The 25,924-nt window shown below is 44.9% G+C and overlaps 1 protein-coding gene across 1 annotated transcript in view; it reads left to right on the top strand.

The window, feature by feature from the left end:
* The window catches only part of atrn (attractin), a gene marked incomplete at its 5' end in the record, with an annotated part of 253,285 nt that overhangs the window by 214,184 nt on the left and 13,177 nt on the right, over positions 1-25,924 (top strand). Inside the window, 1 exon segment of the mRNA XM_080750193.1 lies at positions 9,340-9,447. Coding sequence (XP_080606319.1) covers positions 9,340-9,447 — 108 coding nt within the window.

Genomic DNA, 25,924 nt, shown 5'->3' with positions numbered 1-25,924 from the left:
AAAAGGTCCTTTTCACTCAACTGGAGCTCAGTTAGTCTGTTCTTGAGAGACTACTACTGTATGTCAGTGGTTCTCAAACCTTTTCATGTGAAGGACCCCCAAAATGATATTTATTTGGCCACGGACCCCCATCTCAAAATATTTAGTTCCAGGGACCTTCCAGAAGCAAAATTTTAGTTTCAAACGTTCGCTTTGAAAATACATAAATTCAAAGATTTGCACACATTTTCACGACTTTTTCAAAAATAGCAGATCTACAAGCTCGTGAGTGCTGCGCTGCGAGCTTGTATATCTGCTATTTTTCACCGGTCAAAGCATTCAATAATTCTAGGCCTAAATGGGTTTAAAGCATACTGGGTCATGGAGGAGATATGGCAGCCAATGCTGTTTGCCTGCCACATAGAAGGAAGCCGACTCCATCCTGGCAGATTCTCTCTGAACAAATCCAAACCAAAAATATCCTACTTGTTTTCTCGGATAAAAGGCCCACATACGTGAGGGGAGAAAGAGAGAGGGAGGGAAACGACGCACGCACCACAGGTCTATAGAGTTTGTTTACTCCACCGAGCACATCCCACTACCGCTCTGGAGCGCGTCTGCAAATCAATCCACATGGTAAATCAATCCACATGGTCTGATCAAGGAACGCCGCTTATGAGGAAGGATGTAGTCTGCGGGCCGATATCGGCAGCTTGCCTCTGTATGTTAGGCGCCGCCAAACACGTTTGAAATGTGTCTGATGCCGCTGCCGATGCTGAAGTCAAGCCCCGTTGCGTCATTATGGAAGAAGCTCGCTCTGCCAGAGCCCTCAAACAATGTCCAAAGATAACGTAGTATTTGGACACTTGGATTGAAGGGCCATTGAAATGTAATAGTGTATGAAATGCTCGCCAACAGTTGTCACATTGTGCTTTAGAAAATAAAAGCATAGAGAAAGGCATACGCCCGTGTTGATTTATTCGGCTAAAACTATGACTAGAAATGTTCGTCGACAAACACTAAATAAGAACCATATAAAAACTAAGCTATGATGGCTAAAACTAAGACTAAATATATTGACATACATAAATACATAATGTACAGTACATACTCTCTGTCACAATGGTCAACCAGCAGGAATCCAGACCTGAATTATAGTATTGAAATATCACCAGAGTCCAGAGAAGTAATTAAGTCGGGGAATCAGCCATCAAAGACGGCTCTGCTGCTGGTCCCACAAAACCACAAAATGTAGTCATTCATGCGAGTTTTAACGAGTACGTTTTAAAGTGATGAAACTGTAAACAGGCAGTTAAACCGTCATGTTGTCGCTCTGTTCTCCCCCAGATCTCATTATACCATTTGGCTGTCTATATAAAGAAACGCATCCCACCACACTTGTTGCTCCAGGTGCTTTCACATCTGTGTGTGTGAGAGAGAGAGAGTCCCCAAACACTGCCAACACGCACGTTCTCACATACAGAAACCGTGCCAAAAGCACAGAATCAATACCGGCAAGACAAACTGGATTACCCATTTATGTAATACAGCCTAAAACTTGGGAACGTTAGTGATTCCTTAGCAGGGCTTTTTGTCTAGCTTTAAAAGTAGCTGTTCACACAGAGGAATATCGTCGTTGTCGGGTGAAAACCTTGTATGTCCAAAACCGTTCGTTTTGCATTTATCATTTAAAAAATTATTCAAACTAGTGAAAATAGCCGATCTACAAGCACACAACGGGTTGTGTGCTTGTAGATCTGCTTTTTTCACTTTTGTGCGACGGCCTTGTATGATGAATCAGGGCTTTACTTTGCGAAAGAATATACCAATTTGAAACTTGGAGATGCAAGGTTTCCACACGACGACAACAACGATATAAGGCCTCAGCTCCTCATTCCCCACGGGCAGCTGCTGTCAAAGCGGGGGCGGGGCTGGGTGGTTGGGGTCTACTAAGCACACACATTTCCCAGACACACACACCAAAAAAATGTAATGAGTTGGCTCTCACCTCAAAGGGAATCTGGGACGTTTCCGGGGGTTTCTCTCACACTCTATTGAGAGAGAGATTGAGATTTCTGTGTGTGTGTGTCTCTCTCATCCCATAGAAACCGAGTTACATCCGCACAATGATCGAATCCCGATTTGCTCTAAAACGCCAATAACCATGATTGGCAATAGAGTAATAACTATTGTCAAACTAAAGTGCGAGACCCTGACAAACCCCTCTGCAATATGTACCTCCCCCACCGTATACGGGACTCCCTCTTTGCCAGGTGTTTCGCCCCAGGTGAGCGTGATTGTATGCCTAAACCTAGCCCTAAACTTAACCTCACAAAAACTATGCCTAAACCTAACCTTAACCTCGCAGAGGTTAAGCCTAAACCCGACCTCGAAAACCACGCCCAACTGGGCGAAACACCTGGGAAAGGGGGATTCTCAAGCAGTACACCTGTAGTGCAGTCAAATTGCTGTGGGAGGTGCTTCCTTTTTATTCCCGCCCTCCCAAGCCTCAGCCTAATGAGAACAGAGGTGTTGAACTACAAGGGGAAATCTCGCTCTTTCGAACGACCGTCGTTTCGACAAAGGAGCTTCAGGAGGGTTGGCGACTCACCCCACGGAGGTTAGGTTTAGGGCAGGGGTGGGCAACTTTGATGATGGCGAGGGCCACTATATTTCCACCTTCACTCCAGAGGGCCACAATGCACGTCCTACTTTGTCATTCTAGTATCTCATACAAAAGAAGCAAAAAATAGCAGATCTACAAGCTCAAAACGCATCGCGCTGCGATGCGCTTTGAGCTTGTAGATCTAAATACAAATACCTACATTGGACATAAAAGAAATACATTTTAATACTATACTATACTAGTCATTAAGCTAATAATATAGACAGAATTAAAGCAGTTCATCTTTGGAATTGTAACAGCTGAAATCAATATTATATCAGTATTCCAGTATTAACCAGCGGGCCGCATTAAAGCTATACTGTGTAAGTTGCTAAACTAGTGGTCAGTCGCGGTATTGCTTTTTTCGTCCGTTTTTCGCCCGGAGTCACCGCGGACCACCGCCACGGACCACCGGAGCGGCACCGCAAACCACCGCAACCGATACGAATCCATGGAGTGGTAGAACGTAATTTTCTGAGCAGGATTTGGGGAATAAGAGGTTAAGAATCCTTCACCATCGTAAACACTGGTTGCTGAGGGAAGCTACTTCCTGAAGAGTCGGTTATTGGCCGGTAGTATATCATGTGTGTATGATCTGCGATGTGATTGGCCAACGTATACACAACGTATACAGATGATGCAGATTACGTCATTTTGTCGGGAAATCCCGCCCCTGTCACTGCTAAGAAGAAAATATATAAAGACAAGGCTTCAGAAGCTGAAAATAACGGAGTGGGTGTTCTAAAACTTTAGCGATTTAACAGTTAGGACAATTTTAAGATTTGTTTTATAAAAAAAGTTACATGGTATAACTTTAAGTGAAGGTGGGGGCCGCATGTGGCCCCCAGGCCTCCAGTTGCCCATGTATGGTTTAGGGTAAGGGTTAGAGTTGGGTGTTGAATAGATGACACGTAGTAACAGCGAAATGCTCCCTAACTACAATGGAAATGTTTCACAAGGCACGTGCGAGCTCGCGCATGGACACACACACTGTGCACTCTTAAGTTCCCACTTCTTCTTTCGCGTATCATCGTCCTTGATGATTGGTTGGCGACAATTTGTTACTTAGGGGAGGCCATGGGGCGGGCTGTCGTCTTAAGTTCCCACCTTTTGTTCTCTTGACTTGTGAACTGTCTCTTTGAAGTTTACAATCTATTAGATACACCATTAAATACCCACACAGTTTTTAGTTTGCTGTTGTAATAATTCGTGTGCCCGGGTAGCTCAGTCGGTAGAGCTCTCGCCTTTGTACCGCAAGGTCATGGGTTCGATTCCGGGCACCGCCAACTCAGCGTATGAGTAGCACGGCTTGGCAAGTCGTGCGGCAAGTACTGGGAGCTGATGGTAAGTGTGGCGCTCCACCTCAGTAGTCCATCTCCCAGGGGTCTAGCGCATTGTAACGGGGACAGACTCCTGCGTGTTACCGGCTGTTACCGACAATAAGCCACTCCCGACTTACTTGTTGTTGTTGTTTTCTTTAAGGGGTGTTTATCGGTAAGTAATGGATTTGTCACTGCGTGGGGGTGTGTTTGTGTGTGTGTGTGTGTTGTAGATGAGGTTTTCCCAGGTCTCTGTGTGTCTTGACAGTCGACAGCGTTTGTTTTCTTATTTATGCTCAGCCGCCGATGAACATCAGACGTCCCCCGCATCCTCGATGTCCTCTCCTCCTCTCCCCCGCTTTCTCTTTGCTCTCCGTCCAAGTTCTACCCTCAAAACTCTTCCCACTCTCCTCCTCCTGCCTCTTTCATTCTTGTCACTTCTTCCATGTCATTCATCCCGTCCTTACCTCCCTTCTTCATCTTTCCTTCGTCTTTTGAGTCATTTCTCCTCGGCTTCATCCCACCCAGTGGCGTCAGTTCAGCAAAAGCTAGGGTATGGCAAAGATGGGAGTCCTCGTGGAAAAGAGGCATCACATTTTGTATAACACGGTTCTATTGTGAAAATAGCAGATCTACATGCTCGGCGTTGTGAGCATGTAGATGCTAGAGAGCGGCTATTTTCACAATGTCTGAAAAAAACGAGTATTGTTTCTATGTTTTCTTGGGCTGGATATGGCAGCCTGGAATGGTTGTTCAAGTGCAGCTAAACTTGCCACAATTAACAATAATGCATTGCACCTGTGCAGCTGACCTGCGGAACCTGGGAATATACCGTCTTGTCAAGACCGGGAGAATACAAGTGTGGAGAATATAATTATAATACCTTGTTGAAGTGACCATTTTGTTACATTTTGCATTTGTAGTTATTTTACTGTAATTTAACAACATAATAACCAACAACAACATAACCAGCGCAGATAGACGGATGGATTTATATTTAAAAGTAACTTTTATTTCCCCCCCTGGACCCAGGGTATGGCAGCTGCATACCCCTGCCATACCCAATTGACGCCCCTGATCCCACCCACCCACGCTTTCTCCGCCCTCCTCCTGTTTGTCGTCCTCTGATCTTCATCCTCTTTTCTTCTCGCTGCGCTCCTCTTCCTCCCCTCCCCGCTCCCCAGCCTTTGTTCGCTTACCGCTCGCCCTTCCTCGTTCTCCTCTCCTTGCGTCGTCGATCTACAAGCTTTTCGGTTTTAATTTAGTTTTTGTGGAAAAAAGGGAGTCAAGCTAAAATTTTCGTCGGTCTCAGTCGAACACTAGGTTGTACATTGGAATGTTAGGCATGTGGCCTAGTCATTTAAACTTTAAAAAGTGAGTTTAGCAGGAGAATAAACCAACCACAGTCCTCTAGTCCTCGCCTTATCATTCTTCCCGTTCAACGAGTTGTCTTCTTTTTCTTCACTCGCAACACGCCGCAAGCTTGTAGATTGCTATTTTCAGCGTGCAACACCCGAGCGCAACCAAACATAAAATGACATGTCTTTTAGATCTACTTTTAGTCATAGTCGACGAAACCGACACTAGGTTGTACATTTGAATGTCAGGCATGTACTGACTGAAGCCTATAGTCATTTATACTTCAGCGGGCAACCTGAGCCATCGATTACATTGAGTTTAACAGGAGAATAAACCAACCACAGTTCCTAGTATATTGCTGTACCAGGGTCAGAGTCGGTGTAGGAAACAACCTGATTGTCCCCATTTGCTTCATTGTACTGTAGCTTTTTAACAACCAGCGAATAGTTGAAAAGTGTGGCTGTACTTGACAGCTTGTGCGTGCAGTGCACGCAACAAGTGCACTTTAAAGTGCGACTTGAGTGTTAGAACGCAGGGTGTTGCTCTAATAAGGAGAAAGCATCCACGCAAGCCAAATGGAAATGTCAACAAAGATCAGATGCTTTATTTTGCATTAAAAATGCCTAATTAGGAGTAACGGCCGTGTAGGAGTTTGGTTTGTTCATTTATTCATTTTTTTGCACATAAAATACCTGCTTTTATCCAGCATACCTGTCACCCAACAATACTTTCACAGCTGCAAGTGGCTGTACCGTTTATAGATCCCGCTTATATCCTTAATGGGTCTGAAATGCCCCGTGCGCCCGTGTTTTAATAACTACCACTTATAATACTTCCCCCAACATCTGTCACGTACATAAAGTCCATTATTACTTGGAGGAGAGGGAGGGAGGGGAGGTGAGAGAGCCTGCCGGCAGAGTCTTGGCAGTGGCGCGCGGTTGGAGAATAGAAACGCCGTCTGTTGACCCGCTACTGTCATTCTCCTCTGCTCCTCGCCATTAGCAACGATTTAAAGTCAAGTACAGGTCCTTTCTTCTTACTCTCGGAGAGTTAACCCACTTAGAACGGGTGCACATTTTGCGTATCGTTATTTTATGCTTTAACTATTGAAAAATAGCAGATATACAAGCTCACAGCGCGGCACCGAGTGCCGCGCTGCGAGCTTGTAGATCTGCTATTTTTTAAAAGTCGTGAAAATTAGAATTTTGACACGATTCTATAAGTGTCTTTTGAATCCTCCTAAGGTTCTTTTGATAAAACCTATGTTTCTATGTCAGCAATCTGGCCAGCCATCGTCAAAGAAAAGGTCCATTTCACTTAAATGGAGCTCAGTTAGTCTGTTCTTGAGAGACTACTATGTCAGTGGTTCTCAAACCTTTTCATGTGAAGGACCCCCAAAATGATATTTATTTGGCCACGGACCCCACATCTCAAAATATCTAGTTCCAGGGACCACCCAGAAGCAAAATTTGAGTTACAGACGTTCGCTTTGAAAATACAGTATATTCAACAACTTTTTCAAAAATAGCAGATCTACAAGCTCGCAGTGCGGCACTCGGTGCCGCGCTGCGAGCTTGTATATCTGCTATTTTTCACTGGTTAAAGCAGTCAATAAGTCTAGGCCTAAATAGGTTAAATTACTCCGTAGGCGTACTGCGGAGCACGCGGTCGTGGTGGGCAAGCCAGACAATAGACAGAACTAGCCTGCAGACATAAGAATCTTAAAGATTAATGTAATTTGCGATGTGTGTGACGTCCAAAAAAGCCTCGCGTTCATCACTCGCCATTGTTTCGAATGGGGGTCAATTGTAGTCTAGAGATTTGGACGAGGTCGGCAAAGGGTTGAATAAACAATGGTTTCCCCCCTTCCCTCAGCGGCTAATGTACCATTAAACGTGCCCCTGAGAAAGCTTGTCTGTTGGTGTGTTAATGTGTGTCTGGAGTTTAAACTTCCACTGTACCTGAAAATATAAAAGTAGTTATTTATATAACCTGTCTGGGGATAGCATGGCAACAATGGTGATCAAAAAAGTAAATCAAAGATTCCTGGGCAGAATCTCCACTTTTGTCCACAAAAGTGCCCTCAGGACTCTAGCCGGGGCCCTCATTCAGTCCCACTTTGACTACGCTTGTACCTCATGGTACTCCAACATAAAAGAAAAGACAAAGCTCCAAACCTCCCAAAACAAACTGATTTGGCTACTTCGACCTGGGGCCCATGACGCATGTTTCTCCCACACATTTTGCTAGCCTAAGTTGGTTCAGCGTTGAAGGCAGGGTTAAACAACTAAAAATGTGATTGGCTTTCAAAATAGTCAATGCAAATCTGCCCTCCATCCCCTCAGTACCCGCATATCTGACCAAACATCTCCAAAAGGTTAGCGCACCCACAGACACAACACCAGAGGGAGCGGAGCGCACACAATGATCTGATAACACAAACCCATAAGACAAATATGGGTAAATTCTAAAGGAAAAATAACATGCTCCAGAATTGAAATCTCCTCTTGTAATGTTTCTTGTATGTTTGTGTGACACATTGGTCTCATCATCTGCTGAGTGCTGTATCTGTATTTTAATTTAAGATATTGTACAATGTGTACAAATGGAACCTCAGCCACTCCAGCATCCATATTCTGGGGGGGAACATTAGCCATAAATGGTAGCTCTACAAGCACAAACCACGTTTTGAGCTTGTAGATCAGCTATTTCTGCTGAAGAGTTTTGGTGTAGAAGAAAAATCTGTCAGCTGTCCCCAGCTAAATGACAGATGGGAAACAAATGGACCTTTATGGGTCTGTAACTCAAAGAGTGTACAAATGGACCCTAACGGTTCCATTTGGTTCCATTTGTACACTCTGAGTTAAATTACCATTGATTTTACAATATAAATTGAGATCCCAGATATAGAAATACCATTAAATGGATACAGATATAGCCAGGGACCCCCATAAGAGAAGGTTCTTACGGCTCTAGCGGTTATTTTCAACCATTTTAACTCATTTAGTGCTCATGAGCGGGTTAAAATGTCCAAGCTGCCGTTCGCAGGCTCCGTTCGCAGGCTCCGTCCGCAGCCCGTCTCTTATTTTGAAGGTCGGAAGTAGATTGTGCAAACAATTCCTTTTTGACGACCCTTTTTTTTTTACCCGGAAGTCTTGTGTACACAGTAATGGCGGATCGATGCCTTTCAGCTTGTACTATTTTAGCGAGAATCCAATGCCATCCTTGGCATCAAAAGTGTTTTTTGGACATCAAAGATGAGAGAGACCGTTGGCTTCCATGTTAAGGGATCACTATTAGGTGCACGTGGATGCGCGATGATGATGAATCGGCGAGTCCACCCGTGCCAGCACTTTCCAACGGACGGTACGTAGCCATTGCCAGCTTTACTGTAAATACAGTATATTCCGAGAGTATTCGCGGGATCGGCACTCTAAATACTCGAGTATTTTTCACGAGTATTCTCGGGATCGGCTACGAATGAGTTAAGTTCAAGGACACCCAGTTTGACATGCATTTTTTAGGCTAAGGACCCCCCATTGGCGGGCTAATTGGTGTCAATTTGGGGGTCCCTGACATGAAAAGGTTTTGAGAAGCACCGAGTTAAACGGACACTGAGGATTTTCCTGGAGAGTCCATTAGACAGGGGTCTTCAACAGGGGGTCCGCGACCCCTAGGGGGTCCGCGGAGGTACTGCAGGGGGTCCGCGAAATTATTGCTTAATAATAAAAAATAAAAAAAAAGATTTCAAAAAAATGTTTTTTTTTTTTTTTTTTCATTTTTCACATTTATGTTAAATAAATCATGATTCTTTCCATTTTGAATAGCTTGAATACATGATTACTATGTAAATATGTTGTAGCCCCGACCCCCCCCACCCTACGAGGTGGTAGGGGGTCCCTGCTCCATCTCCCCATCAGTTTGGGGGTCCCCGGCCTGAAAACGTTGAAGACCCCTGCATTAGAGTGTGTGTTAACCTGTCACTAACCCTCTGCCCCCCACCCCCCCTTCTTGCAGCAACTGCTGAGGGAGATGCAGCAGATGGCCAGCAGGCCCTTCGCCACCATCAACGTTGCCTTGGAGACGGACGAGGAGCCGCCTGACCTGATTGGTGGAAACGTCAAGGTGAGCGTGACCTTTGTTCTCTCCTTGACGTCCTTGTTGTCAACCCCACGGTACAGTACCTACGGTACTACCTTCTCTCTGTCTCTCTCTCTCTCTCTCTCTCTGTCTCTCTCTCTCTGTCTCTCTCTCTCTCTCTCTCTCCCCTCTCTCTCTCTCTCTCTCTCTCTGTCTCTCTCTCTCTCTCTCTCTCTCCCCTCTCTCTCTCTCTCTCTCTCTCTCTCTCTCTCTCTCTCTCTCTCTATCTATAAATGCGAGAAGTCTCTGCGTGTCTGCGTGTATGTAATCCGCGTATCTCGAGAACCGTTTGTCCCACCGGCTTCAGATTCGGCACGCGCGTTCTCCGCCGCGGCGCGGAGTGCAGTGCCCGGCCTCGACCCGACCCGACGCGCGTTTTTTCCGAAACGGCGCATCAGACTGTTCCGGAGGAAATCGGCGCAAGCGCTGACTCATTGTGACATCATTTCATAAAAGGCTCTGACATCACGTACGCCACATAAGTCAACAAAAAATCTCTGTGAATGTGTGTGTATGTATGTGAATCTCGAGAACCGTTCTTCCCACCGGCACGCGCGTTCTCCAGATATGGGCATAAAATGAATCCCCGAATGGGGAGCTGATGTCTGACATCAGAGTTTTTCCGCAACCGGTACTGTGTGTGCAGAGATCTCCATGGTCAAAACGGGTCCTATGACAACAGGTATGACCCCACACTCCTATGACAACACAGGCATATTTACATTGTTCCCGAGTTGGCCAGGGCGCCGACTAGACGCTCGGCCGCCCATCTCCATATGGGCATAAATGGACGTATCGCCGCAAGCGCTGACTCATTGTGACATACAATGGACGCAATCTCTGTATATGGGCATAAGATACAGAAATCTCCATATATGGGCATATGGGCATTCTGACATCACTTCTGCTGACTCAAAGACGAACAGGCAAACAGATGGTCAAAACGGGTCCTACAGAGATCTCCATATATGGGCATATTTACATTGTTCCCGAGTTGGCTAGGGCGCCGACTAGACGCTCGGCCCGCTTGGCCGCGCATCTCCATATATGGGCATAACGGGTCCTACAGAGATCTCCATATATGGGCATATTTACATTGTTCCCGAGTTGGCTAGGGCGCCGACTAGACGCTCGGCCGCACATCTCCATATATGGGCATAAATGGACGTATCGGCGCAAGCGCTGACTCATTGTGACATAAAATGGACGCAATCTCCGTATATGGGCATAAAGGGGACACAGATACAGAGATCTCCTTATATGGCCATATGGGCATTCTGACATCACTTCTGCTGACTCATTCTGACATCACTCCTGTACTTTGCACGTGTTGAATCTCTATATATGGAGATAACCGACGCATCTCACAAGCCATGGGCATAAATGGACACACGCAAACAGATGGTCGAAACAGATCCTATGACAACAGGTATAATGGGGTTTGCATTAAAGGGCGGGGCATTCATCCCCTATTTACATTGTTCCCGAGTTGGCCAGGGCGCCGACTAGACGCTCGGCCGCCCGAAGGGCGGCGGAGATAACCGACGCATCTCACAAGCCATGGGCATAAATGGACACACGCAAACAGATGGTCAAAACAGATCCTATGACAACAGGTATAATGGGGTTTGCATTAAAGGGCGGGGCATTCATCCCCTATTTACATTGTTCCCGAGTTGGCCAGGGCGCCGACTAGACGCTCGGGCGGCCGAGCTTCTAGTACTTAATAATTGGGACTAGTTAAGAACCATTATCATAGTTATAATAGGCCTACATTTACAGTAGTTTAGGCATTTTGGTTTGATAAGGTTGTGGGCAGAACAATTTGTCCTTGATTTTATTTGACTATTTTTACTTTAATTATAATTAAAGACACTTCATAGTGAATTAGTGATTATAATAAATAGCCTATGTCATGATTGCTAGATCAGATTGCGTTCATAATATAATGCCGGCGTGCCTCCGTCATCTCCACCGAAAACAAGCGCTACCCCCTTGTTCCATTGTCGAAACCGGGATGCTGTTTTGATTCACGCCACAGCTTTGAGCCCCCTTCTCTCTGGTTGGTTGGGGGAAATGGAAGGTTGCTATGGCACTTCCTATGCCAGAGATCTCAGCAGGTTAGCCCAGGCTTTTGTTTTTGAGCCGAACGCGAATGAAAATATCCACGTTGCTGCTCGACTACAGTAAAATATTCCATAATCCTCACACGCAGGATTCCTTTCCTTGTGGGGCGGGGGGGGGGGGGGGTTGAACCCCTCTCGAGGTGATTCCATTAGGTTTTCATTGACAGCCGGGGAGAGCCCGGACTGAAGCTCACTTAGCGCGGGGAGTTTGAAGTCTAGTGGCGAAGTCTAGCACGACTTAACCCATTTAGGCCTAGACTTATTGACTGCTCTAACCAATGAAAAATAGCAGATATCTGATCACACGCAGGATCTGCTATTTTTTGAAAAAAGTCGTGAAAATGTGTGCAAATCGTTGAATATATGTCTTTTCAAAGCGAAGGTTTGTAACTCGAATTTTGCTCTTGGGTGGTCCCTGGAACTAGATATTTTGAGATGCGGGTCCGACGGTCCGTGGACAAATACATATCAGTTTGGGTGTCCTTCACATGAAAAGGTTTGAGAACCACTGACATAGTAGTCTCTCAAGAACAGACTAACTGAGCTCCATTTAAGTGAAAAGGACCTTTTCTTTGACGATGGCTAGCCAGGTTGCTGACATAGAAACATAGGTTTTTTTTTTAAAACCTTAGAAGGATTCAAAAGACACTTATAGAATCGGGTCAAAATTCGAATTTTCAAGATTTTTCAAAAATAGCAGATCTACAAGCTCGCAGCGCGGCACTCGGTGCCGCGCTGTGAGCTTGTATATCTGCTATTTTTCAATAGTTAAAGCATAAAATAATGGTACACAAAATGTGTACCCGTTCTGAATGACTTAATGAGAAGGGTCAGCGCAGCCCCGCGTGTGAAGCTCAGGACGTGCTTGATGGAAATGGTCTGCAGATGAGTGATAGCGCTAATGCTGCTTGTTAGAGCCAGGTACGTACGGAGACGGAGGCTGTGCATTCTAATGGGCGCGTTATAGCTGAACTCTGCTGACTACTTTGGAACATAACTGTAAGTAAGACGCCGAGGAGGCTGAAGTATTCCAGGAGTTTGGAATGAGTGAACTTGGAGAAGAGTTTTTTTTAGTTGGGTGTCATAATAGAGTGCTTTAATGGCAGAAAGTACTGAGGTAATGTTGAGTTAGAAAGAGTTTTCAGCGCGGTTGAAAAGAGGTGATGTGACAGAGTGCATTAGAGGTAGGAATGGTGTCAAGAGTGGCGCTGGCTTTAAGTTTATTCATTCATTTTCTCTTCTATATGATGAGTAGAGGGATTCCGTTCCACTACTGATGTATTACTGTTGATTTAGAAATAAGACATTCGGCAGCATTCTATTTTCCGCTCATTGAAATATCACTGTAGATTTAGAAATAGACGTATGGCACCTCTTTGAAGTAGAATTTAGTTCATGAATGGTAGAAGAAGTAATGTGAGAAGGCCAGACTCGGTGGCTCATTCGGTTAGAAGGCAAGGGTATATAACTGAAACTTCTGTGGTTCGATTCCCAACTGGAGACCTGTGTTGCCTGTCATGCCTTCCTGTCTCTCTCCACTGTATCTGAATCGATACAATCAGGGACGTGCTGGCCATTGGGAAAAGTGGGACAACTCCAGAACGGCCGGTTCATTCCCGGCCGGTCCAGGCCGGCCATTAGGAAAAAAATAAAATGTCTGCCTTCGTTCCATTTTGGGGGCTGGGCGGCCAACAAAGTAAATCGTCACTGTCGGGCAGAAACCTCGTATCTCCAAGTTTCAAATTTGTAGATTTTTTCGCAAAGCAAAGCCCTGCTTCATCATACAAGGCTGTCGCACAAAAGTAGTGAAAACAGCAGATCTACAAGCACACAACGCCTCGCGGTGCGTGGCGTTGTGGGCTTGTAGATCGGCTGTTTTCACTAGTTTAAATCATTTTTAAAATGATAAATACAAAACCAACGGTTTTGGACATACAAGGTTTCCACCCGACAACGACAAAATATAACTCATGTAATTGGCCCGCTGGCTTCAACAAATCTTTGAGTAGCAGCAGCGCTATAGAGAGAGATCTCTCACTGTAGCGCGCAATGAGGGCCTCTCCAACTCTTTTTCCCGGGCTGAATCAGGGGCCCAGCACGTCCCTGGATACAATAAAACAGTGACGTGAGCAGGACCTGTACAGATGATATACAGATAAGACCAACAAGGGGCAAAAGAGATGGCAGTTTAGATGACGGCCCGGTTGATGTGTGCCCATACCACAGGGGTTAAGGTTCAGGAGACCCGGTTTCACCGTGCAATGGAAGACACGGGGAGACAATTTTAGAACACCGATTTCTCATCAAGAGAGCGAGGCTATTGATGACATCTTGACAAACGTTTTGAATTACATCACGGCAAGGTAGCTTATGCCACCCAAACTCTGATGATTGACTGATTGATAACGACATCAGTAGAGCTCAAGATGCAGCACAGTAGACTAAATCACTGTTTCCCAAACAGTGGGTTGGGAACCATATGTGGGTCACGGACCAATTTTTAAGGGTCACGGCTCCAGTAAAAATCACATGTACTTTTCCTACATAAAGAAAAGTATATATATTTCAAAAGATTTTCCCCTCCCCCAAAAAGTTTTTTTTTTTACGAAATAAACTATTTGGATGAATTTTATCAACTTTAGAGCAAACAAACAAACAAATCTAAGACATTCCATGAATTAAAAAAACAATAATAATTAAGAAGTAGTGAAAATAGACGATTAGCCACGTTGTGAGCTTGTAGATCTGCCATTTTCACTAGTTTGTGTCCTGGGCAAACTTCTCTTTTGGGTCTCGAGCTAAAAAGTTTGCAGAACCACAGGATTAATAGGCATCATGGCCGATCCTATAGAAAATGGCCACAGAGCGCTCTGCAGTCTGCGCAGAGCCGTAGGGCCCGCTTAACACCCATGACTGTATGTGATGGATGACCCCCGGAATGCAGATGCACCGTAGAATTATGGGCCTGTTTGGGCATGGGGCGCTGGGGGCCCCGGGACAGTGACAGGGCCCATGCATCTCTGGGGCTCTGGCCTCCCCAACCGCAAGGTTATACTAGCAGCACAACCTGCAAGGCCGGGTACACATTATTGTGTATCATTATTTTATGCTTTAACTATTGAAAAATAGCAGATATACAAGCTCACAGCGCGGCACCGAGTGCCGCGCTGCAAGCTTGTAGATCTGCTATTTTTGAAAAATCATGACAATTTGAATTTTGACCCGATTCTATAAGTGTCTTTTGAATCCTTCTAAGGTTTTTTTGAAAAACCTATGTTTCTATGTCAGCAATCTGGCTATAGCCATCGTCAAAGAAAAGGTCCTTTTCACTTAACAGTTAACAGTTCAGTTTGTCTGTTCTGGAGTGACTACTACGTCAGTGGTTCTCAAACCTTTTCATGTGAAGGACCCATGTTAAAAAAATATTCATATCTCAAAATATTATAGTTCCAAGGACCACCCAGAAGCAAAATTTGAGTTAAAAAAGTTCGCTCTAAAAATACACATATTCAAAGATTTGCACACATTTTCACGACTTTTTCAAAAATAGCAGATCTACAAGCTCGCAGCGCGCGGCACTCGGTGCCGCGCTGTGAGCTTGTATATCTGCTGTTTTTCAATAGTTAAAGCATTCAATATTCCTAGGCCTAAATGGGTTAAGTTTATTCATTTATTTTCTCCTCTATATGATGAGTAGAGGGATTCCGTTCCACTACTGATGTAGTGGAACACTGTCCCCTGTCCCGGGACAGTGACAGGGCCCATGCATCTCTGGGGCTCTGACTTCTCCAACTGCAAGGTTATACTAGCAGCAAAACCTGCAAGACCCCCCTGGGTAGAACGCTGCTTATCTGACGCCCCACGCTAGAGCAAGAGTAGATCACTGAGATGCTCCTATCTCCTGTATCGAGTCGTAACCTTCCCGCAGAAACCTCGTATCTCCAAAGTTTCTACAGTAATTTGCACGTTTATTTGTAAATGAAAACCCTGCCTCATCCTATAAATACCTCGAGGTGCGAGGCGTTGTGTGCTTGTAGATCGGCTAATTTAGGTCTAAATTATCATTTTTAAAATGATAAATGCAAAACGAGCGGTTTTGGACATACAAGGTTTCCACAACGATCTGTGATCTGTATCTCTCCTCATAGCTGTGCTCACTCTCTCCTCTTCTCTCTCTCTCTCTCTCCTCTTCTCTCTCTCTCTCTCTCTCTCTCTCTATCTGGCCCACCTTCTCTCTAGCTATCCAGTTCCCTCGTCTCCTCTACAGTATATCTGCTTATCGTCGTTGTTGGGTGGAAACCTTGTATGTCCAAAACTGTTCGTTTTGTATTTATCCTTTTACAAATGATCTAAACTAGTGAAAATAGCCGATCTACAAGCACACAACGCACACAGCGTTGTGGCTATTTTCACTAGTTTTGTGCGACAGTCTCACATTATGAAGCAGGGCTTTACTTGACGAGGAAAAAGGCACACATTTGAAACTTGGAGATACAAGCTTTCTGCCCGACAGTGACGTTATCTCTCCCTCTCTCTCTATCTGGATATCTTTCTCCCTCCACCACGCTCTCTCTCTTTATCTGCTACGCCTTCTATCTAGCTGTTGATCCTCCTTCAGAGGCGTCAATTGGGTATGGCAAGCTATGGCAGATGCCATACCTAGGCTACAGGGGGGGGAAACAAATTGTACTTCATCGTGCCTGTTGCTAAGGTATGGCAACATGACTGGCGCGGGTGCAAGACACTAGTCATGTTGCCATACCTTAGCTTTTTCTCAAGTGACGCGACTGTCCTCCTCCTCTCTCTCTCTCTCTCTCTCTCTCTCTCTCTCAATTCAAAGGGGCTTTATTTTACATGAGAAAACATATGTTTGCATTGCCAAATAATTATGCCAAACATGAAACGAACCGAACATTAAACAAAATAATACAAAGAAATGTTAAACTCGCTCTCTCTTTCTCGCTGCCCTTTTATCCTCCTTTTAGTCTCCTTTTTGATCCTCTTTCTCTGTCTCCTCTCTCCCCTATTCTCCTCTCTCTCTCTCTCTCTCTTCTCTTGTCCTTACTTCCCCTCCACTGATTTAATCTGCTGCTGCTCTTATCTGTTGCTCATATGTGTGTGGGAGATTTCTGTATGGTGTGCGAGTGTGTGCGTGCGTACATGCACTATATCGTCGTCGTCCGGTGGAAACCTTGTATGTCCAAACCCGTTGGTTTTGTATTCATCATTTTAAAAACGATCTAAACTAGTGAAAACAGCCGATCTACAAGCACACAACGCCTCGCACCGCGAGGCGTTGTGTGCTTGTGGATCTGCTGTTTTCACTACCTTCGTGCGACGGCCTTTGTATGAAGAAGCAAGTCATTACTTTGTGAAAGAAGTACACATTTGAAACTTGGAGATACGAGGTTTCTGCCCGACAGTGGCGATATGCATGTCTGAGTCTAAGGATTTGTGTCATGTGTGTGTGCGTGCGTGCGTGTGTCTGGGCTCGTCGTATCTTGCCTGCAACCACGCGTTGCGTCAGCAGCCAGACCTCTTTCAAGCCCCCCCATCTCCCCTGCCTCCGATTCCGCCGTTCCCATCTTTCCTCCTCCTGTCCAGCCCTCTCCCCCACCCCCCTCATCCTTCTCCTATTCTCCCAATCCAGCCCCCCCATGGAGGAGCAGAGATTCAATTTAGATCTCCTGCTTTCAAGCTTGTCTGCCCTCTTCCACTATAGCATCACTTCACTACACTACCATGTAGTAGGCTACTACTGGTTACTACCATACAGTACTATACCATTACAGTACACCAGTGATACGCAAACTCGGGCCAGCGGGCTGGAACTTTTGACTGGACCACCATTTTGACTGGCCCAAAATATGAGCATTTATGCATGTGGCTAAATATGTATTTTTAGACACGATAAGCTCATTCCCAAGATGTACCGCAATCTTTCATGGGCAGATGTGACTTGTGGGGGCTAGTGGGGGCTAGTAGTGTTACTGTAAATAATAATAAAGAAATCACCAGCTTATTGTGTAAAAATGCCCCCACCCACTGAAATCAAAATTGCTAAAACGATAGAAGTACTGTAAATCTAAAAGTTATATCTAAAATATGAACCCTTGTTGTAAAAAAACAAAAACAAAGTTGTCCTTTAAGGTGCAAAAGAGTAATCAAAGCATTAGGGATGCCCCGATCAGGGTTTTTTTGCTCCCGATCCGATACCGATCAAATATTATTGCTTCCGATTCGATCCCGATCTTTCCCGATCCGATCTTTTGGCAAGGCATTAAGAAGAAAAAAAAATTCTATTCATTCTATCACTTGGTTCTCAACCTTTTCAGGCCGTGACCCCCAAAATAATCATATTTTAACTGGGGACCCCCGACCCTGAAGAGTTGAGGAAGTATATTTTGTATAACACGGTTCTATTGTGAAAATAGCAGATCTACATGCTCACAACGCCTCGCAACGCGAGGAGTTGTGAGCATGTAGATCGGCTATTTTCACAATTTCTGGCTTTAATATTTCATAGACAAGATTGTGTGCACATCTCAAGCCTATATTCAGGCCAGGTGCTGGACATCAAGGTATCAGATAATGGAAGGAGAAAAACGCCCGCACACTGTTCATATGCTCCAAAAACTTACTTTTATTATAGGCAACTGGCTGCAACGTTTCGACTTTACGTCTTCATCAGGCAAAACTTTTGCCTGATGAAGACGTAAAGTCGAAACGTTGCAGCCAGTTGCCTATAATAAAAGTAAGTTTTTGGAGCATATGAACAGTGTGCGGGCGTTTTTCTCCTTCCATTGGCTTTAATATTTGACAATTTGGCCAATGTTTAATTTGTCATTTTAGAGGTATTAAAAAGTCCTTAATTTTTCACTTTCGAAATGTGCAGATACCCTCTATACACTTAAACTTTATGTTGATTTGTTTACTGTTGAGAGAGAAAACAATGTTGCACATTAAGTTAATCATCTGGGGACCCCCCCAAAATAATTTGAGGACCCCCCTGGGGGTCCCGACCCACAGGTTGAGAACCACTGAGCTAGTTGACAGTGCAGAGAGACATAATTGCCTTCCTTTGATCCATTAGCAAGGGGCCAATTACTACTTATTGGCATCAGCTGCCAGCTGTACACAGAGTCTGACACAATCACCTTCCCTCTGCAGTGCTCTGTCTGTCTCATTTCTCCAAAAGCCCTTGAATATGATTGAAAATGATTAAGGATTACTGTGATTATGGTAAGCTTACATTTCATATCGCATTCACCTTACCTGTAACTTTCAGTACTCCCAGAAAATATAAAAAAAAAAAAAAAAAAAAAAAAAAATCGATTTTTTTTCCCCCCCGATCTCCGATCTATAAAAACGGCCATATCGGCGGCCAATCCGATCACGTGATCGGGATCGGGCAACACTACAAAGCATTGGTTCACATAGAATGGTAATCCCCATACACAGGGCGATAATTTAAACTAGGGGGTTTTCATGATTCTGAATCCATTGCAAGCATATGTTTTGCACGAAAAACAATCCTTGGGCTACAAACGGACCCACAAGACTATGGTTTAGTGATGGAAAGTGATGAGTCATCACTTTTCACACTTTTGTGGGGGCTATTTTAGCCCAAGGAAAGTTTTTCGTGCAAAACAAATGCTTGCAATGGATTCAGAATCATGAAAACCCTGTAGTTTGACCCCTCATATGCTACTTAAAGCAGTTTAATTTTTGCTTTTTTCCCCCTAAATGTAAAGTTAATGGGACACCGACTCTAGCGGCTGATAACATCAATTAAGCTGGGTCTCAGAAAGGGTATCATTACCAAAATGTAAACTAGAGACATGTATGAAGTCAAAAATGTAAAAAACTTACAGTCACCTTGGGTGGTACCAATTTGTGAAGATATCAGAATTGGCCCCTGCCCTAAAAATGCACATGGTACTGTCCACGAGTAAAGACCATGGCCTGCCTGGTGACAGGCGGTGGTCAGGCCTTGTTAAACAGTCTGATAGGAGCTGGTTGGAAGCTGTTCACAGATCTGGCGGTGTTGCCCTTTATCTAGGAATTGCCAATGACAGAGGAATTCTGGACCAAATGACAGACCATATCGGACCAAATCACGTCCTAACAATAAAAATGTTATTCGAGTCCCCGGAGATAAACAAATCTTATCAGCAAGGGGGGGTCCGTGGCCTAATGCATATCAAATTGGGGTCATTATTACACTACACTATGTTATCTGTATTTGGTGGCCGCGCCATGTTTTCAACCACGTTTGTATTATATCAGCAAGGCAACCATAAAGTCATTATGACCTATGATAGAAAATCTGATTGAAAAGGTTATGGTGTTAATGGAGTGTGTGTGTGTGTGGGGGGGGGGGGGGGGGGGGGGGTGTTCGTTGTTAGCCAGTATGTGTGTCTGGTTGGATGTGTGTATACGGTACGCGGTTCTGTGTGTGTGTGTGTGTGTGTGTGTGTGTGTGTGTGTGTGTGTGTGTGTGTGTGTGTGTGTGTGTGTGTGTGTGTGTGTGTGTGTGTGTGTGTGTGTGTGTGTGTGTGTGTGTGTGTGTGTGTTGGGGGGGGGGGGGCAGCATGGTATATATATGGCAGATCTTAGGTCCCAATACTGTGTGTGTGTGTGTGTGTGTGTGTGTGTGTGTGTGTGCGTGTGCGTGCGTGCGTGCGCGTTTGTGTGGAGTTACACAGTGAGGGGTTGAGGTTGGAAATCATTAACCCATTTAGGCCTAGAATTATTGAATGCTTTAACCAGTGAGCAATAGCAGATATACAAGCTCACAGCGCGGCACAGAGTGCCGCGCTGCAAGCTTGTAGATCTGCTATTTTTGAAAAAGTCGTGAAAATTTGTGCAAATCTTTGAATACATGTATTTTCAAAGCGAACGTTTGTAACTCAAATTTTGCTTCTGGGTGGTCCCTGGAACTAAATATTTTGAGATGGGGGGTCCGTGGCCAAATAAATATCATTTTGGGGGTCCTTCACATGAAAAGGTTTGAGAACCACTGACATAGTAGTCTCTCAAGAACAGACTAACTGAGCTCCAGTTAAGTTAAAAGGACCTTTTCTTTGACGATGGCTATAGCCAGATTGCTGACGTAGAAACATAGGTTTTTCAAAAAAACCTTAGAAGGATTCAAAAGACACTTATAGAATCGGGTCAAAATTCTAATTTTCAAGATTTTTCAAAAATAGCAGATCTACAAGCTCGCAGCGCGGCACTCGGTGCCGCGCTGTGAGCTTGTATATCTGCTATTTTTCAATAGTTAAAGCATAAAATAATTTTACACATTGTGCGTACCCGTTTTGAATGGGTTAAAGTTGTAGGAAGTTTCCACCTCAGTCTTCCTTTGTGATGCGGGCTATGTGAGATATATATTTCCCCTCTTCCTCTTCCTACCATCGCTCCCCTCTCTCTCTCTCTCTCTCTCTCTCTCTCTCTCTCCCCTACAAATGGAGCCGGCGGCTGGTCACAGCCAGATGATTACCTTTGCGATTCGCCGTTCCGCACCGCCTTTTTTATTTATAAGCGGTACCCAGGGAGAGTGGGAAGCAAGGGGGCTGATACAAGCAGGGGCAAGGCAAAGATAGTGTCCGTGTGGATATGAGGGCAGTCATGTTGGTTTATCACCTGGGCTTTTTGTATTATTATATATTTCTTTTACATTAGGTTACCTGTTAAAGCATCGTCTGGAGATAGCCACCGAGAGCACAGCAGTAGGCCTACACGCTAAAAACATGACTGGTAACTTTACTCTTAGGGTGTACTAATGCGTATACCTGTGAGGTCCGTTTTACACGAGTTTAATTTATTAACCCTCACGACTTGACTTGAGTGGTTCTCAACCTTTTCAGGCCGCGACCCCCAAAATAATCATATTTGAACTGGGGAACCTCAAAATAATTTGGAGACCCCCTTGGGGGTCCAGACCCACAGGTTGAGAACCACTGGTGTAAAGAGTTTAAATTCCCTAACACCTCTGCGTTATAATAATAGGGTCTGCACAAAGGAAATCAACATCTTATCCTGTGTTTCTTAAACAGAGCCTCAGTATGTTAAAGGAGTAGTTCACCCCCAAAATGACTTTTTTTCTATTGATTAGTCATGCCATGGAGAGTAGAGTTCAATAATATTTTTTGGTTTTTGTCACATTCCTAAGACAAAAATTTGATTCGAGTAAATTTACCCCCATTGATTCCGGATGGTGACCCGTTTCGAAACGGGTCACCATCCGGAATGAATGGGGGTAAATTTATTGTTATCACATTTTTGTCTTAGGAATGTGACAAAAACCCAAAAAAATGATTGAACTCTAGTCTCCATGGCGTGACTAATCAATAGAAAAAAAGTCATTTTGGGGGTGAACTACTCCTTTAACAAAACATTCCTAAAATATATCCAAAGAAAGAAAGATGATCTATAATAGAGGCAGATTGTTTTCCCATAAAAAAGCAACTGTTGAGTTAACAGTAAACCTCCATACTGTATGTCAATGTTTTTCTTTTTCAGTCTAAATCAAAGAGTCATTATTGTAGCCTTTCTAAACACACAGTTTACAGTTACAGTTTAGGCATTTAGCAGACGCTTTTAATCCAAAGCGACTTACAATAAGCAGATAACATCACAATAATAAACAAGATAATATGTCAGTACATCATCAACAATATAACAAATGCAAATGTATATCTATCTAGAAAAAACACACAATATAATCAAAGTTCTTAAAAACCTAAAAACAAAAACAAATGCTAACTAGCTTCATGTATTGTATGGTCATTGATTTTTTTTTTTCTGTAGTGCTAAGGGTTTAGGTGGAGTCTGAAAAGGTGAGTCTTCGGTCCACAACACAAGGAAGCCCATTCAAATAAACATAATCTCTCCATCTCAGTTGGGGCTCCTTTTTGGAAACGGGATGTACCTGGCAGTCATGGAGACTCCACTCGAGTCGGACTCGAGTCGCAAATTTGACGACTTGAGGGCAAAAAACTTGAGACTCGACTCGACTTGGAAGACAATGACTCCAGACTCGACTTGAGACACACTGACTCGGACGACTTGTAGCATCATGTTGTTTTGTCATTGTAGGCTTTTTTTTTTTCATTTTTTTTCATGCGGATATCATTCTAATATGACCGGCAGGGCGGTCGTTAACGTCAACGCTACGCTGACTCGACTTGACTTGACAACCTTGTGACTCGACACGACTCGACATAACCTTGTGACTCGACTCGACTTGACTTGACAACCTTGTGACTCGACTCGACTTGACTTGACAACCTTGTGACTCGACACGACTCGACATAACCTTGTGACTCGACTTGACTTGACAACCTTGTGACTCGACACGACTCGACATAACCTTGTGACTCGACTTGACTTGACAACCTTGTGACTCGACACGACTCGACATAACCTTGTGACTCGACTTGACTTGACATAACCTTGTGACTCGACTTGACTTGACATAACCTTGTGACTCGACTCGACTTGACTTGACTTGCCCACAACAGAGACTTGCTTGAGACTTGGACCAAATGACTTGCTACTCGACTTGGACTCGGATCAGAGGGACTTGTACAATATTGTCTGCTACCTGGTGACTCATAGCCAAAGGCAGTTCTACTCTGTTAGGGCTGGATGATGGTGAAGGAAAGGAAGGCATCTCTAGCCGTTGCTTAATACAATATGGAGATGGAAGAAAATGGTGGTCATCCCGTGCGTTCTACACGCATATGCCCAGGCTGCTCTTGTGTGTGGGCATGCACGCCACGCGTACTGTATATTCCATGCTTCTGTGTGTGTCTGTGTGTGTATCTTTCCATAGTACGCGGGTGTTGGGGGGGGGGGGGGGGGGGGGGTGTGTGGACAGAATGCTGCAGGAAGCTCCAGTTAATTACTGAAGGTAATTTAACTCAAACCTTAACCCACTCTGCCTGGACAATCCTGATAACTCTCCATAGTAGCAGGCGCGTGCGTGCGTGCGTGCGTGCGTGCGTGCGTGTGTGTGTACGTGTGCGATGTATGTGTGTTTTGAAAGTCTCTTCAGTGGTCTAAAACAAAGCTCAGGAATGCCTCTGAGGAGAAAAGAGCTTTGAGGGAACATCTTACAGAAAGCATACATGCGCGCGCACGCACGCACGCACGCACACACACACACACACAGCTAACTTAAAAGTACAAATAATTGAATTGTCAGAAGGCTTGTTTAAAGGCTTGTTTTAAGTCCCTTAATTTCTGCTCAAGAGAAAATGGAGTTGGGTGCTGCTGTTGACAGGAGATATATTGTGCTTTATTTTGTTCTCTCTCTGACTGACCAGCTGAGGTATTTCTTTCTTTCAGAGAGGCATGACTCTCCCCCCCAAAGCCTTCCCACCCATTTATTCCATTCTTAAAGCGACAAGTCCGTCAAAACGAGAATCATCCACTGGCTTCGGGTTCTCCCCTTAAGAGTTTTGCCAGGTGAAGTCTTTTCTCTCGTCCTGTTCCCAGTCAACTCACCGTGCTGTTCGGACCTTCACAAAACATGTTTTGTATACGATGGCAAAATAAGACGCGAGATCGGCAGTGTTGTAATGTAACTACTTTAACTACATTTTGATGCAAATACTTATCACAGGGTAGATAATAGAATAGAAGTAAATACTGTAGTTGCTTGAGGCAACAACAAATGTTCAAACCAACCCAGTGTACAGTAGGTTTGGAAGGCTACAGGCAAGGCTAATCTGCAATCTAACCTTGTGTCACCAGACTGTCCACCTTTGAGGAAAGCCCGGTATTCGTTTTAAATGGGCCGTTTGATCTGGTCTAGTTGTGGCCTAAACTGGAAATGGGCAGAAGAAGCGGTGGCGCTTTGTTTTGGTCCACCCTGTTTGTTCCCCAAATCCCTATTTAAATGCTAGAGAAGTGTAGTCTTGCCGGTCGCTACGTGTTGGACTAAAAGATGGATATACCAAACAAACTTTTCCAAAAATAAAGGGGAACACACACCGGATGCGGAGGCAGCGCGGAAGCGGCGCGTCAAAACATACGGCCCCATTATTTTTCAATGAACTAACCCACGCCGGCGGCGTCAGACACGCCGATACACCGTTGTTCTATTTTTCCAGCGTTGCTGCGCGGTGAACATGTTCTCCCATGGTTCTCCCCAACGGGGGAAATGGAAGTGCTGTGTGGCAGCCCGCCACATCCAGTTGGGGTTACCGTGCGGCACTTCACGTGCGTCGATACCGCGACGCTGCGCTGCGCAGCGCAGCCGCCCGCGTCCAGTGTGTGCTCCCTTTAAGCAAAACTACGCCGCTTCAAGGGTTTTATTGGGTAGGCCCTAAAATCATGCCCTTGGAACGCGGGCAATTATTTTGGGTTAAAACTCTTTCCGGCCAAAGTGTAGTCCGCCTAGGACCACCGGCTTCGACTGCTCTCTTCGCATTCAATCCGACTTTTTCACCATTTCTCAGACGTTTGAATGCAGAGAGTATGCACTGGGTATCCACGGAGGAGTATCCACGGAGGAGTATCCACGGTATCCTGTTCTCCGTGCACTTTGAAGTACGCATGCGCCGATATCTCTCGCCTTGAATATTATTCCCCTCAGGGGAATCGAACCCAAACCGTGGGTTTGTTGCATCCGTGCTCTACTGACTGAGCTAATGAACGGATGATGTGACTCCTTTTTTGTGCATTTATCTTTGACGTGGATAGTGGGGTAGGCGTGGATAGTGAGGGACTGAATATTTACTATTCTGTCCATAACGGCACATAACTCGGTAACGCGGCTGAGTGGGATTGGGCGCCGTTCCCACCGCTCGTCGCGGCAACTCGGCTCGCTAGCGCTCGCCTCGGTGGCGACTCACGGGGGTCATCGGCGCCCAATACCGAACCGCTCCGTCGGGGTCTGTGGCGTGGGGCGTTACACCGGGGAACAGAGCATACTTGGCATCTGGTTCGAGGCTGGGATTCACCTCAGGTTTTATTTTTGCGCTCCTCTGAGGTTGACCACTAGATGTCGACATTTTACTACTAATATCTCTGCATTGGTGAGATACTGGATATCCAAGTATCCTTGGATACCTCTGCATTGAAGAGTCTGAAAGCATGTGAATATTTCGCATTAAGTGCGTTGATATCATTCGAACCAGGTGCACCGACTACAAGATGACGTAGGTTGTTTCCGCTCCCAACCGTCCGGATCAGAAACCCGTAAATGGTATTGATCCCAGGCTAGTTGTGATCACAATCACAGATAGAGCCAAGTCCACTCGTAGTTAAGTGAATACAAGCATCGTGGAGTGGTTGGCACTCCAGGCTGGAATGTGCCGCTG

Source organism: Nannobrachium achirus (genome assembly GCF_963921795.1).
Source record: "Nannobrachium achirus genome assembly, chromosome: 20".
Lineage (NCBI taxonomy): Eukaryota > Metazoa > Chordata > Actinopteri > Myctophiformes > Myctophidae > Nannobrachium > Nannobrachium achirus.
Note: the sequence above shows the minus strand (reverse complement) of the source record. Positions and strands in the feature narration are given on the sequence as shown.